We start from the raw sequence: 15,854 nt of genomic DNA on the forward strand, positions 1-15,854 counted from the left end.
AGCGATTTATTGCCCGAGATTTTAGACGAAAGAGAGCAAAAAGTCAGTGAGAACTAGTGAGGCAAGGAAGTGAATAGCGACCATAATTTTTCACTTTTTCAATTATATTCCGATTTACAAAGGAAAACTTGATTGTTAAAACGAGAATGGGGTATGGATTGGCATTCAATATGATTCCTTGGTTCTGTCAGGGTATAGAATATTTGTATTTTATTTTTTTTTGCTTTCTTACATCATCCAGATCTAATGCAGACAGTGTAAAACTATTTAAAAAAAGATTTCATGATGAAATAGTAATAATCGTGAGGGAAAGTCACAAAATAATGAGAATAGTCACAGTCACCAGTATCCGGTGTCCAAATTTGTGTCGTGCTGTAAAACCGATGACGATTGAAGATACAGCTGTGGTGGATAAATAGAAAACACAGCTGTGGTGGATACATTATAGAGACTGGCTGCATTTCGTCCTTCCAGCCACTGCAGTGCTTAACAGGGAATCAGTGGTGGGAGGTTAGGTATTGGGGCCAATACCTATTGATCGGAGAGAACCTTATTTGTCGGTACACTACACCTTACGGTCTGTGTCATGTTCTGATTTTTGCGTGTGCCGAAACTCAGCCTTTGTTTGCTTCCTCCTCACAATTTAGTTGAGACATTGGCGATTGCATTACTGGCCAATGCCTCTGACCCTTGCCACGATCCGAAGAATTCCGAAGAAGAAATACAAAAATAAATAAGTCAGATCATATAAGGTTAAGTAAACTTTTGAATAGGTAAAATCAAATAATGCTCACTTTTGAATAGGTAAAATCAAATAATGCTCACTTTTGAATAGGTAAAATCAAATAACGTTCAGTAAACTTTTGAATAGGAAAAATCAAATAAGGCTAAGTAAACTTATGAATAGGTAAAGTCAAATAAGGCTAAGTAAACGTTTGAATAGGTAAAATCAAATAAGGCTAAGTAAACGTTTGAATAGGTAAAATCAAATAAGGCTAAGTAAACGTTTGAATAGGTAAAATCAAAAGGCTAAGTAAATATTTTGAATAGGTAAAACCAAGTAAGGCTAAGTAAACGTTTGAATAGGTAAAATCAAATAACGCTCAGTAAACTTTTGAATAGGTAAAATCAAGTAAGACTTGGGAAACTTCTAAATGAGATTGTCTTGACCCACAGTTTAAACTTCTACAGTCTCAAATATCCAGTCACCTGGATTAGGAATATTCCATAATTTGGTCATGGCATTAAAAAATGTTCTAGAAAACTGTAGCTTTGAGCCTCACGAAAAGAAAGGCAAGATTTTTGGAAATTACTGGAAAGATTGTTGGAAATTACTGAGAAGATTGTTGGAAATTGCTGGAAAGATTGTTGGAAATTACTGAGAAGATTGTTGGGAGTTCCTGGGAAAATTGTTGGAAATTACTGAAAGAATTGTTGGAAATTACTGGAAAGATTGTTGGAAATTGAAATGATTGTTGGAAAGCACTGAAATGATCGTTAGAAAGTACTGGAAAGATTGTTGGAAATTACTGAAAAGGATTGTTGGAAATTACTGAAAGATTGTTGGAAATTACCGAGAAGATTGTTGGAAATTACTGAGAAGATTGTTGGAAACCAACGAGAAGATTGTTGGAAATTACCGAGAAGATCGTTGGAAACCACTGAGAAGATTGTTGGGAGTTACTGGAAAGATTGTTGGAAATTACCGAGAAGATTGTTGGAATATACTGAAAATCGTGTGCTTCGTTTTGGATGGCCAAGTTTGAGATCTGATTGGAAACTCTTATCACTTATTTCGAGAAATTCTAAGGTTTGCAGTATAATATTTAAGGGTTTTGCCTATCGGTTGAAGATGCTGATCATCTGACGTAAATCAGACTAGAATAGTGAAAAAAATTGGCTGCTTGAAAGTATAATTTCCCGCTTCTGCAAAAGACAAGTCCAAATATTTTGGAAAAGTTCCCCATTTTGCAAATTTTTTCCAGCTAACAAAGGATAGAGGGATGTATTTCCAAAATGGGGAAATTGCAATTACGAATAAAGACTAGCATTTGAAATCTGTTTAATTCATAAAACATTTATTTTATTAAGCAGAAAATCCCTTGACTGTGAAAAGTAAACGAGTATTATGTGAAACGTTCCTTGCATTGTAAATTTTCCTAGTTATTTTTTTAAAGGACAGTATCTGCATCGGTAGCCTTACTAGTAGCGGCCATCAGCATGATGTAAATGAGAGGGTGGAAATTATTTAGTGGTTGATGTGAGTAAAGATATTTTTTTGTATGAGCTTCGTTTTCAGGTATGACTTTACCTACAGCAATTGCATCGTATCAGTTTTGGTCAAGATTTGTACTGGATTAAACAGTTTCATTTGTTTTCAGAATAGCATGCTATAAACATTTATGGGTTTCCACAGTTGAAAGCGTTCCGTCAGCTCACTCTCTCAGAAGAGCGGCTGGAGAGGAATTATTTTAGTATTGTGAATGATTGATAATGCCCACTTGTAAGTTATCAGTAAATAACCAAAGTTAATAATTTTTTTTAACTAAACGAAGATCTTTGAAGGCTTTATCGTTAACTGTCTGTATTCTAGTTATATCCGATTCTATGAAAATAATATTCCTAACAATATTTCCTTTTTGAAAACGTTGAGTTTGGTATGCAGGTAGGTAAAGACTACCTCTGGGGAATTGCCACTCCTAGCCGGTATAGTCACTCTGGACAGAATGAAAAACTTGTACTGAGCCCTGGAGCCATGTTTATGGTGCTGCTTTGGGGACCAGAGGGCCTGGAGAATTACAAACGTTCCGGAACCTTCTCGAGTTGGACCGTTCCCGAATTGGCTGAGGACTCTTTAGTTGGCCGTAGGGTTTCATAAGGTACAAGGGGCCTGGTGTAGACCTGTTTACCCCGGTACAGCCACTTGAGAGGGGCAGTTCGTTGCAGGAGGAAGAATACGATTATAGTATTAAAAAAGTCCTATATTAATGTTGGCTCGTCTGGAGAATGACTGACCAATTTTGCTCCTCGTCAGTGAACCAGAATAAGTATAATTTTCGGGGCCAACACAGACGGTGTATTTGATACAGCCTGGCTTTTTTCTTTTCTTTTCTTATCTCTATACTTTACGCCGGCCGAATAACAGCTTTACAAAATGATAATCATGCGATTTGGAATAACTGCAGATAGCACCTTAGTGGCATGTTCGGTATGGTCTTGGCCTGCCACCTCGGTGGTCGCGAGTTCGATTCTCGGCCATTCCATTTAGGGGTCAGAGATGTGTATTTCTGGTGACAGAAGTTCACTCTCGACATGGTTCGGAAGTCGTGTAAAGCCGTTGGTCCCGTTGCTGAATAACCACTGGTTCCATGCAAGGTAAAAACACCATACAAACAAGCAAACAATAACTGCAGGTATTCGAGGGAGCGTAGGCATCCATATTTTGTAACCGGACAAAAAAAAAAAAAAAAAAAAAAAAAAACGTTCCTCGGTTGTATGGTCTGATAAACGTCAGATTTCAAGTTTCTCAACTTCTTTGAAAACGTTTGATAACACTTTGAAAGTCGACAGAAAACGTTCGGTAAAACTCTGGGAAAGTTGCCATAAAACATCAAAAGGGTAAATTTTTTTTTTTCTTCAAATGTTGTGGCGTGCTTTTTGACTGTTAGACGGAAAATATTTAGTCACTCACTTTTGGACTGGTCGTTAGTTGAAACGTTGGGTCAGTTCATGGGAAATTGTTTTTTTTTTTTTTTTTTTTTTTTTTTTTTTTTTTTTTTAACTCGCTCAAGGAATGTATATGTAACGTTTGGAGACAGGCTCACGGAGGTCTGCGCTGTTGGTGAAGGGAGTTGGAGAAAGGTGTGCGATGATGCAATATTCATGACAAACATGAACTTTGTGGGGACATTGATAATTCATTGTATATGGCTGCACAAGTCATGTCACAGAAATCGAAGCTATTGCAGGTAAACGCTCATTTTCAAGTTTCTGGATCCAAATGCGTTGTTGTGAAAACTCTAAGCGATCCCATTTCGGAAGAATGGTCACGAGGACCAGTTTCAGAATGGTCTCAGAATGGTGCATGAGGACCAGTCTCAGAGTAGTGGGTGAATTATTGTTTTTCTCCCTTCCCACTTGGTACCATTTTCCCTCTCTCTCTCTACCTTCCGAAAAACGTATTCGATGTCATTAAACCTTTTTATTACGCTTGGGCACTGGGTAGTTAGCCCACTGTAGTGGATAAAGAAAGGGGCGTTGCCAGAAACATCACGTCATGGCGAAAGTGTTAATGAAGAAAGGAAGTCGAACACATGCCTGGGCCTTTTCTTATATATATTCATGTGTGTGTGTCTGCCTCTTTCTAAATCTCATCCCTTACTGGGTTGGCGCCAGACAGCAGCAATCTTCCCTGATTCAGATGAAATTTTATAATTATTAGTGAAACCATTTTCACCTCTGCGACCAACCACATTTGTCCAAGTGCTATGCACTTATTTCACGGCGTAGGTCAACGGAGGCTCGGCTGAAAATAGCAGAAGTAACACTATCTTTCGTTGAAGTCTCACGCTGGTGAGGAGAGTAACTTTACGATCATTGGACTACACACACACACACATTGTATATAATATATATATATATATATATATATATATATATATATGTATATATATATATGTATGTATGTATATATATATATTAGCTGCTGTACCCGGCGTTGCTCGGGATAAAAAGAAGCGTAGCGTCCGTGGCGATAACAACCCTTAGTGTGGATTATACCATTACCTTCAGAATAAGCAATCACTTGGGATCCTGTCAAGCCAAAAAAGTTGTAGAAAAATCCGAAGAGTTTGCTATCAACTCCGAAAGTTATGATGAGGGGGGTATGAAAAAAGGGGGTCAAGGACCCCCTTAGAAACGGCCTTCGAATTTCGGATTTTGGCTGAAACATTTGGAGGGGGTAGGGGCGTGGGGCGTGGGGAGTCTGTGGTAGAAATTTGTAGCCCTAGCTTTCATTGTCTGGGTGGGCGTGCATAGCGAACAGAGAAACTTCTCTCTCTCTCCTCCTCTTCTCTCTCTTCTCTCTCGCTCTCTCTCTTACTGCTCTCTTCTCTCTCTCTCTCTCTATATATATATATATATATATATATATATATATATATATATATATATAAATATACACGTATATGTATATATACATATATATATATATATATGTATGCATATACACTATTTAGTCTTGTAATATGTAGAATTATTTCATTGGCCTGTGGTATGGAAGGTGGCGACCTACCCAGCCCAGCCCAGCCATACGTAGACATTCTGTAAAAACTTCATAATGTTAGCATCCTGATTCATTATAATTATACATCTCTGAACTCAGCTCATATCGATACTTGTACTGTTTGGATCCAAAGAGATATACTTGCTTGTATAATTGTATTAAGCTTTACAGAGAATTTATTTATTTTTTTATTTTGAGCTTGGCCTTAGTCAGCACCATACGTATATTTTTGACATATTCATTAGAGGGGGATCTCGTTCAATCTGCAGAATGGTGCATTTGATGGAAAATTGTTTATGATGGAAATTTTATTTTGGAACGAACGGACCCATTTCCGGGTGGGGAACGGACCAGCAGATTCATGATTTTGTTGAATGGAACCTCCTGCGTTTGAGGGGAACTTAAGCTTCCACGACGTTGTGTATGCATGGCGTTACTACTTATGCGTACACACACACACACACACATGTATGTATATATTTGTGTGTCTATACATACACATATATATAGATATACATATACAAGCATACATACATAGATATACACATCTATACAGCATGTTTGTGTGTATATATATGTATATATATATATATATATATATATATATATATAATATATATATATTATATTATATTTATATACGCACTCAAAAGCAGGCAGGATCATTCACGTTTCGGTAAGACAATTATAATATATATATATATATATATATATATATATATATATTTATAAATATATATATATGTGTGTGTGTGTGTTTCTTACCGAATCATGAAGAATCTGCCTGCTTTCGTTTGCTGCTGACGAGACGATATGCACTTTTGTGAATTTAAGCTCGATCGATTTGGTACGATGGTTTTCTTGATAATTAAAAATGTTTTTGAAACTTGTGCGAAGGGAATTAATAGATAAAGGGAGAACGCCTGCTGTATCTGGTAGGACTTGGATCGCTTGTGCAACTGTGCACTGGCAATTTAATTGTATTTTAGAGGGAATAGGAGAACCATTAATAGGAGAACCATTACAGAAAATAGCGGTTTGGTGGTTATAGGCAGACACGATTGATTTTGGGATGAAACGGTAATTAAGCGAGATCCGGTTTTAGTTTTTCGTAAAAGAAAGCTATTGAGATGGCTTTGTCCGTCTGTCTGCACTATTTCTGTCCGCCCTCAGATCTTGAAAACTACTGAGGCTAGAGGGCTGCAAATTGGTATTTTGATCAACCACCGTCCAATCATCAAACGCATCAAATTGCAGCCCACTAGCCTGAGTAGATTTGATCAGGTTAAAATCTGGCCGCGCTATAGGACAGGCCATGACTTGAATGTTTCATGGGCCGTGGTTCATACGCTGTACAGAAAACTTGGTTCCTTCAGCGCCTTTTTTACTTGTTTATTATTAAAACGTAAATGATTACATCTAAATAAATGATAGGAATGAAACCCTTTCAGTCGAGGAATCAGAGAACATTCTTTCAAGATATGAGTGATTTCATTATATTGTCTGTTAGATCTTATTTAAAAGGAACAAACAGTTTTGATATATAACATGCTAGTTTCTTTTAATTATGCATAATAATTCTTGTGGTTTTTCTGTTACTAGTAAAATAATGTTAGAGCACCATCTATTTACAGCACTCCGTGATTCATATAATATAATTAATGGAATAATAACATTAAAAAATGTTTGATGAGCAAGAATTGTTGAAGTATATTTACATGTCTGTTGGTAGGTGAAAATATTTACCAATTTACAGGTACATTTACCTATTTCTTTTTCATACAGAGACGGATGGATTCATGTATCAGGGAAAACAAAAGAAATGAATGTAGGTAGACGATTACGAAGTGGGGGGAGGTTTTCCACCATAGAATACAAGAAACTTGTTATTTTTTTATTTATTTTTATTTATTTATTTTTATTCGCTTTTAGCTCAGATGTTTCCCTAACCTTGACGAATCTTTATTCGTGACATTATTCCTATTTGTTGTTCGAAAATTTTATGCGTAAACATTAGCAAAATGTCTGTGTGATTAATTAAGTGTTGGTTTGGTATCTGAAGTTGGACTGATGACCAGGCACCAGAACTATTTGTTTTTAATCAGTGCCTTATTAATAAGTTTTTGAGCGCCCGTCTTGTAAATACTGAAGTGCCCTGAATACCCAAGTAGTTCACCTGTACCCTGATAAGTTCCTTATGTCATCTAGTGTGTCATAGAGTTATGCTGTTTGAAGAAGTATGATAAACCCTAAATTTCTGTATCGTTTTAAAACACGTAGAGTAAATGTTATTTAAAAGGTAAATTGACAGATAGTACCCTTCAAAGATTTATCCTTAAACACTTGACAGGTAAGCCCTGATGAGCGCACTACCATGGTATCAGAAGTCAACCAAAAAACATTTGCCTAATTCCTGGGTAATAATGCGATTCATAAGGTCCTTAAATAAGTGTTGCTTTACATTAAAAGACTATGACGGTGTATACAATTCAACGGGCTTTAGTTTATTGATATCTGAATCATGTGGCTTATTTAAATGTTAACTGAAAGATGTTTGGGTCGAAATCTATTTATTTTTCAACAGCACCATTATATGTTCCTAATCACTTAGTATTAGGCGGTTTTATTCAATTTCGAAATAAACACCTGAAAATTATAAAGACCTTAATGGCGCCCAATGTTAATTCTTTAGGTTACCTCTGCAGTTCCAGCAGAAACGATAAAGTTGTAGAAAGAAATGATAAATAAAAGCAGATCGATGTCACTATCCATTTTATCCTAGCCAATTGCATTCGACCGTCATAGTAACTGCCTTAAAGCATGACGAATGTACTTGAACTCAAAGGCTGCCAGTATCATTAATCATTTCTTAACCAGTTATCATCAGCGGTTTCGGTAACTGGAAAATAAACGCCGCGCCAGAGGAGCAAGTAAAGGAGCCACCTAATACGAAAATATCACAAAAGAGACTTGGCAAAATATTCAGGAAGTTGAGCTGGCGAGTCATTGATTAGACGTCCTCGAAGGAAAATGACGTCCAGCGTATTTTCTTGGCTGAGGAGCTGGGGAATGTAATATTGCCTTTCCCTAAGTATTCCAATATGTAGATGCTGCGGTATGCTAGTTCAATTTTTTTTCTTTGTTTTTTTTTTTCTTTTGCTCTTTCGTCTTTCCAATGGGTTTTTCATTTTTGCAGACTTTGTCAGACCAGCACTTTCGCGTGAAATATCTTAAGGTTTGTTTGCAGACTTTGTCAGACTAGTACTTTCGCGTGTAATATCTTAAGGTTTCTTTGTAGACTTTGTCAGACCAGTACTTTCTTGTGAAATGTCTTAAGGTTTGTTTGTAGACTTTGTCAGACCAGTATTTTCGCGTGAAATGTCTTAAGGTTTGTTTGTAGACTTTGTCAGACCAGTACTTTCGTGTGAAATATCTTAAGGTTTGTTTGTAGACTTTGTCAGACCAGTATTTTCGCGTGAAATGTCTTAAGGTTTGTTTGTAGACTTTGTCAGACCAGTATTTTCGCGTGAAATGTCTTAAGGTTTGTTTGCAGACTTTGTCAGACCAGTACTTTCTTAAGGTGTGAAATATCTTAAGGTTTGTTTGTAGACTTTGTCAGACCAGTATTTTCGCGTGAAATATCTTAAGGTTTGTTTGTAGACTTTGTCAGACCAGTATTTTCGCGTGAAATATCTTAAGGTTTGTTTGTAGACTTTGTCAGACCAGTACTTTCGCGTGAAATATCTTAAGGTTTGGGATGTTATTAGAGGGTGTATAGATTACTTTATCAAAGGTATATCGATATCCTGAAGTTCTTCGCTTTTTTAATCAACTAAAAAAAACAACCCGTATTAATCACTGAAGAAATCCTTTGTTCCCCGAGTTGATTGATGGGATTTTAGATTTTTTTTAGAATGAGGGCCCCCTTTTTTTATTGTTGAAAACCATCTTGAACAAGACACATAACTTAAATTTCCGAGTCGCCCTGGTCGTCTGAAGCTCATTGGGAGAAGTATCTGGCGTAACCTTGGCTACGGTCATTAAATGTATCAGAACTTGATGCACCTGTAGCTACTTATGACACGCGGTCTGCTTTGATGGTGATGTGGAGACTTATCAAGCGACACATCAGTAGACTTTGGGTAATTAGGATGAAGCTGAATTACCAACTAAGTGTTTGTTAGTTTTACGCACAAACGAACGTATGAAGCAATATTTAAAAGATAGTCTGTGTGTAGGTTATAGGAATGAATTCCCCACGATGGCACGAAGACAGAAGGACCGAAATGACTGAAATTTGAGAGGGAAATGTGAATGGTTTCCATCAGGATAAGTCTAGGTCAGACTTTTTCTACGTAAATAGACTACATAGAGTCGTCATGTGTGGCGTGGTACGTTATAGTTTCTGGTAATAATCTTCTTTGATTACCTTGGATTGCGTTGCTCGGTTCCCATGACATCAACAAAATTGTGTCATTTCGGTATTTATATGTCATCCTTAGTTTTATCTGTGTTTTGGTCTCTTTTTATGTCCTGTACCCAATTTCCCAGACATATTTCTTTTCAGACGTATTTTAGTGCCGACTTGCACAACTTTCGTCATCTCAAAATGGTCCATTTTTGTAACACCTCATCTGATTGGCTTCAGACCTTAAGGTCTCAGGGGGTCAGTTTTTTCGTGAAGAAATCTCAGATAATCCTCGTCTGCTTCACTAGGGTTTTATTCTTCAAAAAGGGTCACTGGTTCCAATTCATTGTTTCAGCAGTTTGCTGTGATGCCACTCTGCAACAGCGGTTGTTGCTAACAATATTTTCAATGATTGTTATGGTTTTGTTAAACGCGTGGGACACACACACACACACACACACACACACACACACACACACACACAACACACACATATATATATATGTATATATATATATATATATATATTATATTTACATGTATGTATGTATGTACGTATATTGATCAGTTACGTGTGTATAAAAGCTTACAAGGAAGTTCGGTGTCTTGTTCAAGATATCTTCAACAAAGAGAAGGGTCGATAATCATATATATATATATATATATATATATATATATATATATATAGATATATATATAAATATACATAATGTGTGTGTGTATGTGTACACATACATTTCCTCTTCTGGAAACTCTTGGTACTTTGGAATAGCTGTCAAAATTGATGTGGGGATGAAGAAATCCGTATATTCCAGGTAGATTTTGATGGTATTTCATAAATCAGTCATTATAGACAAGATGTTGTAAGATTTGAAATTTGCCTATGTAAACTACACAACACGCAAATATATAGTAAGGCGTATATGTATTTGTGTTTCCATATTTCTGTCTATGTTTCTGTGCATGTTAAGTGTGTGTGTGTGTGTGTGTGAGGAGAGAGAGAGAGAGAGAGAGAGAGAGAGAGAGAGAGAGAGAGCGCAATCTAGGTCACCGTAGTTTGATGCAATTAGCTTAAGCCGAAGTAGGGATGTCTGTAAGTGCTATTCTTCAGCAAATGAATATTCCGTAAGAGGTCACCTTTATTGCCAAAAGATGCACCAAGATGACAGGCCCTAATTAGGCCTGCTTTATTTGAGCAATGTATGAAAAACTTCAGATTTCAAATGAAAGTCGTATTTGAATCGAGTTGGACCCCATTTTTCCCCTTTTCTGAATGTTGTTAATGGACAGTATGCATACGAGAGTTGTAGAGGGAGCTGCTGTACCAGTGCCACTTGTGTGCCAAGATATCGTACAGTATGAGCAACAATGCCCCGAATCCCTGCTGACTTTATAGACTTTTAGAATTTGTAGGTTTATATGAAGGGGGAAAGGAACTTGGCGTCGAATGAGGCACTCTTGTGGAGAGGGTTTTTCCTTTTTTTTTCCCAGGATTGTTGAGGTCAGGTCGTGAGTGTAGTTGGCAGAGGTGGTTGTGACTGTATTGAACAGAGGTGGTTGTTGGCAGGAGGAGAAGAGTTCAAGGGGAGATTGTTTATGGCGGACTCGAGAGAGGCCGACGGAATTGACCCCGTGACTGCGAGGGGCCGCCGTCCTCAGGGGTCACCAGCCTGTGATGACCTGTGACCTACGTACCTGTGTGGAGAGTGGCCGTGAGGACGAGGAAGAGGATGAGCGGCGGCAGCAACGGGGGCCAGATAGGGGCCGCGGTGGCTGCGCCCCTGGACGCCATCTTGAATAAGGCCCAGCCTGCGTCCTGCCTGAGCTTTCTGGCGGCACGAGTAACACCGTTTTGCTACGCCCTCATGGGCGGTGATAAGGATACACTTAGTACACCCACTAGCACTCGGGGGCGTGGCGCCCCACCCCCGCCATACGCAGGCTGTGTGTGTGCTGGGCAGCACAGGTCATGCAGGGCGGTTGGGGGGTGGCACGGGTTGGCACAGTGCGGGCGACCACGACACACTGAGGCTCGTCCAGGCCCCGCTCGCCCTCCGCGCACCCGCACACGCGCAGCCCTTGTATTGACGCCGACACGTCGATACTCCTCCTCCTCCTCCTCCTCCTCCTCCTCCTCTTCCTCCTCCTCCTCCTCCGCCACCAGCTTTTCCTCGACCTTCTCTCCCTCTCCATCTCCCTCTCCAGCACCACCACCGCCTCCTTCCCCTCTCCCCCCCCTCCTCCAGGACTCCAGGTGCCCTGACCCGTTTCTAGCAGCGCTCCTTATAACCCTGCACACCCCACACATACACGCGTGCACGCCCGCAGCGTTAACACGCCCATCTTCACTCACGCCCTGCTTTCATGAGCCAAGAAGCAATTCCGGCGCTCCACTTCGCTCCCTAACCAACCCCCCCTCCCCGCCCATGCTCCCATTTCAAGTTATGACTTGGGAAGCCATCAGGAGATGGAACGGAATGCCCTTAATGCCAAGTCCCCCTTGGTACAATGGCCGACACATTCCATATTAGTTCCCGCTCGAAAAAGTCGGATCGAATCTTCCTTCCCCTGTACTAAGGAGCCAAGCTTTTGCCCCAGCAGGAACCGCTCTGAACACCCTCTGCCTCCCTTCCCACACTCTGCCCACCCCCCCCTCCCCCTCCCGCTCCCATGTTCTCGGGGGCGGGGGATGGGTGGTGAGGACGTACCCAATTGTACCATCATGTGCGACACTTCGAGTGTTATGCGCGATTCGGAATACTTGCAAAAAAAAAAAAAAAAAAAAAAAAAAAAAAAAAAAAGTTGGGGCCACAGATTGAAAGTGGTGGGACATAACTCTTCATTTCCTTTTGCCTACTGTTTGTATTGCATTGCATTTTTGAGAGTGTTAACCTACTCTCTCTCTCTCTCTCTCTCTCTCTCTCTCTCTCTCTCTCTCTGTTAATTTTTTAGGGAATGTATTCGCTTGATCTCTATTTCAACATGATTGACTGCTTCATTTTTAGCAGAAATCAGTAACAATTGAATCTTTTACTGTACTAATATGCATCCATAGAATCACACACACACACACACACACGCACACACACACACACTCACACGTACGATGTGCATATACACTTAGCAATGTTCATTGTTCATGCATATGATTATATTCTTCAAAGCGATAGGTATTGCAGATAATGAATATGCTGTTTCCTGTTTCCTCTTCACGTGAAGAGTTCGTCTTCCATGAAAAAGACTGATAAATAATAGAATAGTAGACATCCTTTATTTTTTCAATTAAGTATTTAACAGTGTTCATGTATATAACAACAGTTATAAATCCGCTTAAGCTTTGCGATATTCTGGGTTTAGTGTCATTGATAAGATTATGGTAAATACTTTCCATAAATATCGCTGTTATTATTAGCGTAGCATTTATTCATCCTTATTGTCGTCATGGATATTTGATTATATTATCATCCACGGGTTCACTTCCGCGTTTCTCTCTTCACCTCCTGTTCATCTTGAAAGGTACAACCGCTAAGGGTTCACTGAATAGCTGCTGTTGTCAGGTTCGTTTTTTTTTCCGGGGGGAGAGAGGGTTGGGCGCTGGGGTGGGGAGGGGGGGAGAGAAGGGCGCATGCACACGCGAATATAATATGTAATCAAACACGCTCGCTCATTGCTCGTTTCCCATGAGATTCTTTTGCCTGAATGTGTCCATAAGGCTTGACTGAAGAATTGCATGGCTCATTGGCCTGAGATAACGAGGCTTTCCTCGCACGTCTCAATGGAAATGATCTCTCGGGCGGCGGGTTGGGGGGATGTAGTTAGGTAGATCATTTGAACGTTGCGAGAGCAGATTACGTTTTGTACCTTAGAAATTGGTATCTCATTAGACCTGTGCACTGCAAGCAGTGCATTGCTCTTGCATGATTGCAAGGTAGTGGTATTCAGTATCTCAAGGCGATCTAGATATATATATATATATATATATATATATATATATATATATATATATATATATATATATATATATATATATATAGATTAATATTATATTATATATAGTATGCGGGTGCCACCTACGTCCTTGTATGTACAGTGAAACTGTTAATGTACTATACGTGAAACGGCAAGTTACATTGATTTTGCATGTGTTGTGAGACCATCACATTACTTATGGCAGGTCAGTTGAATTCGCTTTGCAATGTTCACTTGCATTGCACGATATTTTTTTTGATTGATTAAAACAGTTATATTATTCAAGAAAGAGTGATATCTATCGTACCATAAGAGGAGAGCTATTGGTACAATACTCTTTGCTCGACTGATTTTTTGTTTGTTTGTTCATGCACTCCTTTCTTCCTTTGTTTCTTATGATGTTGGTGGTGATACGATAAGTTCTTTCATCATACTATATTTATCCTAGGAATTCAAGTTTTAGTTGATCAAGTTTTTATTGTTTTCTTTTAATTAATGGTCATCACTGATACATAGCGCCTCAGTGGCGTGGTCGGTATTGTCTTGGCCTGCCACCTCGGTGGCCGCGAGTTCGACTCTCGGGCATTCCTAGGAGGGGTGAGAGATGTGTACTTCTGTTGATAGAACTTCACTCTCGACGTGGTTCGGAAGTCACGTAAAGCCGTTGGTCCCGTTGCTGAATAACCACTGGTTCCATGCTACGTCAAAACACCGTACAAACAAACAAACAGAATCACTGATACATTCAGTATAGAAATGGCTTATTCTCTTGGCAACGCTTAAACATTTTTTGTACAAAATTGCTGTCAGACTCTTTATATGAAAACATTATACGGATGCTTCCGAACCCCTTTGTTTTGATTTTAAGTGTTTTCTGTTTGTATTAATTAACCTCTTCCTTTCAGTAATGACACTAATGTGTTCATTCTCCCCCTCTTTAAGGTAGGTAAGTATATCTTAGGTTTACCAGACCACTGAGCTGATTAACAGCTCCTAGAGCTGGCCCGAAGGATTAGATTTTTTGACGTGGCTAGGAACCAATTGGTTTCTTAGCACCGGGACCCACAGGTTATTGTGGGATCCCAACCACATTATATCGAGGAATGAATTTCTAATCACCAGAAATAAATTCATCTGGTCCTTCGCTGGCGGCCGTTGGAAGCGACTCGGGCTACCAGATTGATAGTTGAGTACGGAACCTACTCGTTCAGTGAGGAATTACTTTATGCGTAGTGGTGAGATATAAGGTTATTACTAATTTAAATGGTTTCGGTTATAAATTAGGGGACTTCTAAGGTTTGCTTTAATGTGTTCATTGTATTTTCGTTATGATTGTTATTAGTCAGTAGTTTTAATTTACTTTTACTGAAATCAATTGCTGAGCACAGTACCTTCCGACTGTCCTCTCAACACTTTTTGTATTTATAATATGCTTTGCCTCCTTCATAAAAGCTTCCAGTTACTCCCTACAATTCACCTTTTCCATTCATCCTCCAAATCTCGTATATTGGCTCCATCATGAGATTTTTTTTCCAAGTCCATATATGATGCATAGGGCATCATATATGGTCTTTCTCATAATGCCTTCTCGCTTGGATAAAACCAGGTTATTTTTGTCACTCCAGTCGTCGTGTGATTCGTTGCAGTTCTCTTTCGTTGCAAATCCTACCCTGCATCTTCCCGAGGATGCTATGCTGAGTCATGCTTCTAATTAATAAAGTTTTCCTTATAACCTGTACCTATATATAAAGGAACCATTACCCCTGTCACCTGTTTCCCTGGGAACTTTCCCTCAGCCAGACACAGCTGACAAAACCTTGTTGGCGTCTCAATCACAATGTCACTCACTACCATACTCCAGCATCCCAAATTCCTACTGTGTATCTCTTCTTCAACCTCTTTATTACTCCAGCATCCCAAATCCTACTGTGTATCTGTTCTTCAACCTCTTTATTACTCCAGCATCTCAATTCCTACTGTGTATCTTATTATTCAACCTCTTCATTGCTCACTGTTCGCTTTCACGAGCATCCTCAAATCTATCCAAATCCCATTCACTCATATATATTATTCAACTCTGCCTCTCGTCTTTCCCCTCCTCTTCCAATAAATCTTCAAAAATTGTCAGTCCACCGACCCATTATTGCATTCGTTGTCCGCTGAATCTCATTCGCGTGATTTGTTCTCAAAATC

General features: G+C 39.1%; 2 protein-coding genes across 6 annotated transcripts in view; one reads left to right on the forward strand and one right to left on the reverse strand.

The window, feature by feature from the left end:
- The window catches only part of LOC135205460 (acetylcholine receptor subunit beta-like 1), a 270,582-nt gene extending 258,806 nt beyond the window's left edge, over nucleotides 1-11,776 (reverse strand). For 2 of the 4 annotated variants that reach the window (XM_064236108.1, XM_064236105.1), the window contains exon 1: nucleotides 11,388-11,774. In XM_064236108.1, coding sequence (XP_064092178.1) covers nucleotides 11,388-11,484 — 97 coding nt within the window. In that variant the 5' untranslated portion in view covers nucleotides 11,485-11,774. Of the gene's footprint in view, nucleotides 1-11,387 lie in introns of all 4 variants that reach the window. The other 2 variants (XM_064236106.1, XM_064236107.1) reach the window with 2 other exon arrangements.
- Nucleotides 1-15,854, forward strand: part of LOC135205461 (uncharacterized) — a 512,397-nt gene that overhangs the window by 156,541 nt on the left and 340,002 nt on the right. The window lies entirely within an intron of this gene.

This window comes from Macrobrachium nipponense, chromosome 24 (assembly GCF_015104395.2).
Source record: "Macrobrachium nipponense isolate FS-2020 chromosome 24, ASM1510439v2, whole genome shotgun sequence".
In the NCBI taxonomy this organism is placed as follows: Eukaryota; Metazoa; Arthropoda; class Malacostraca; order Decapoda; family Palaemonidae; genus Macrobrachium; species Macrobrachium nipponense.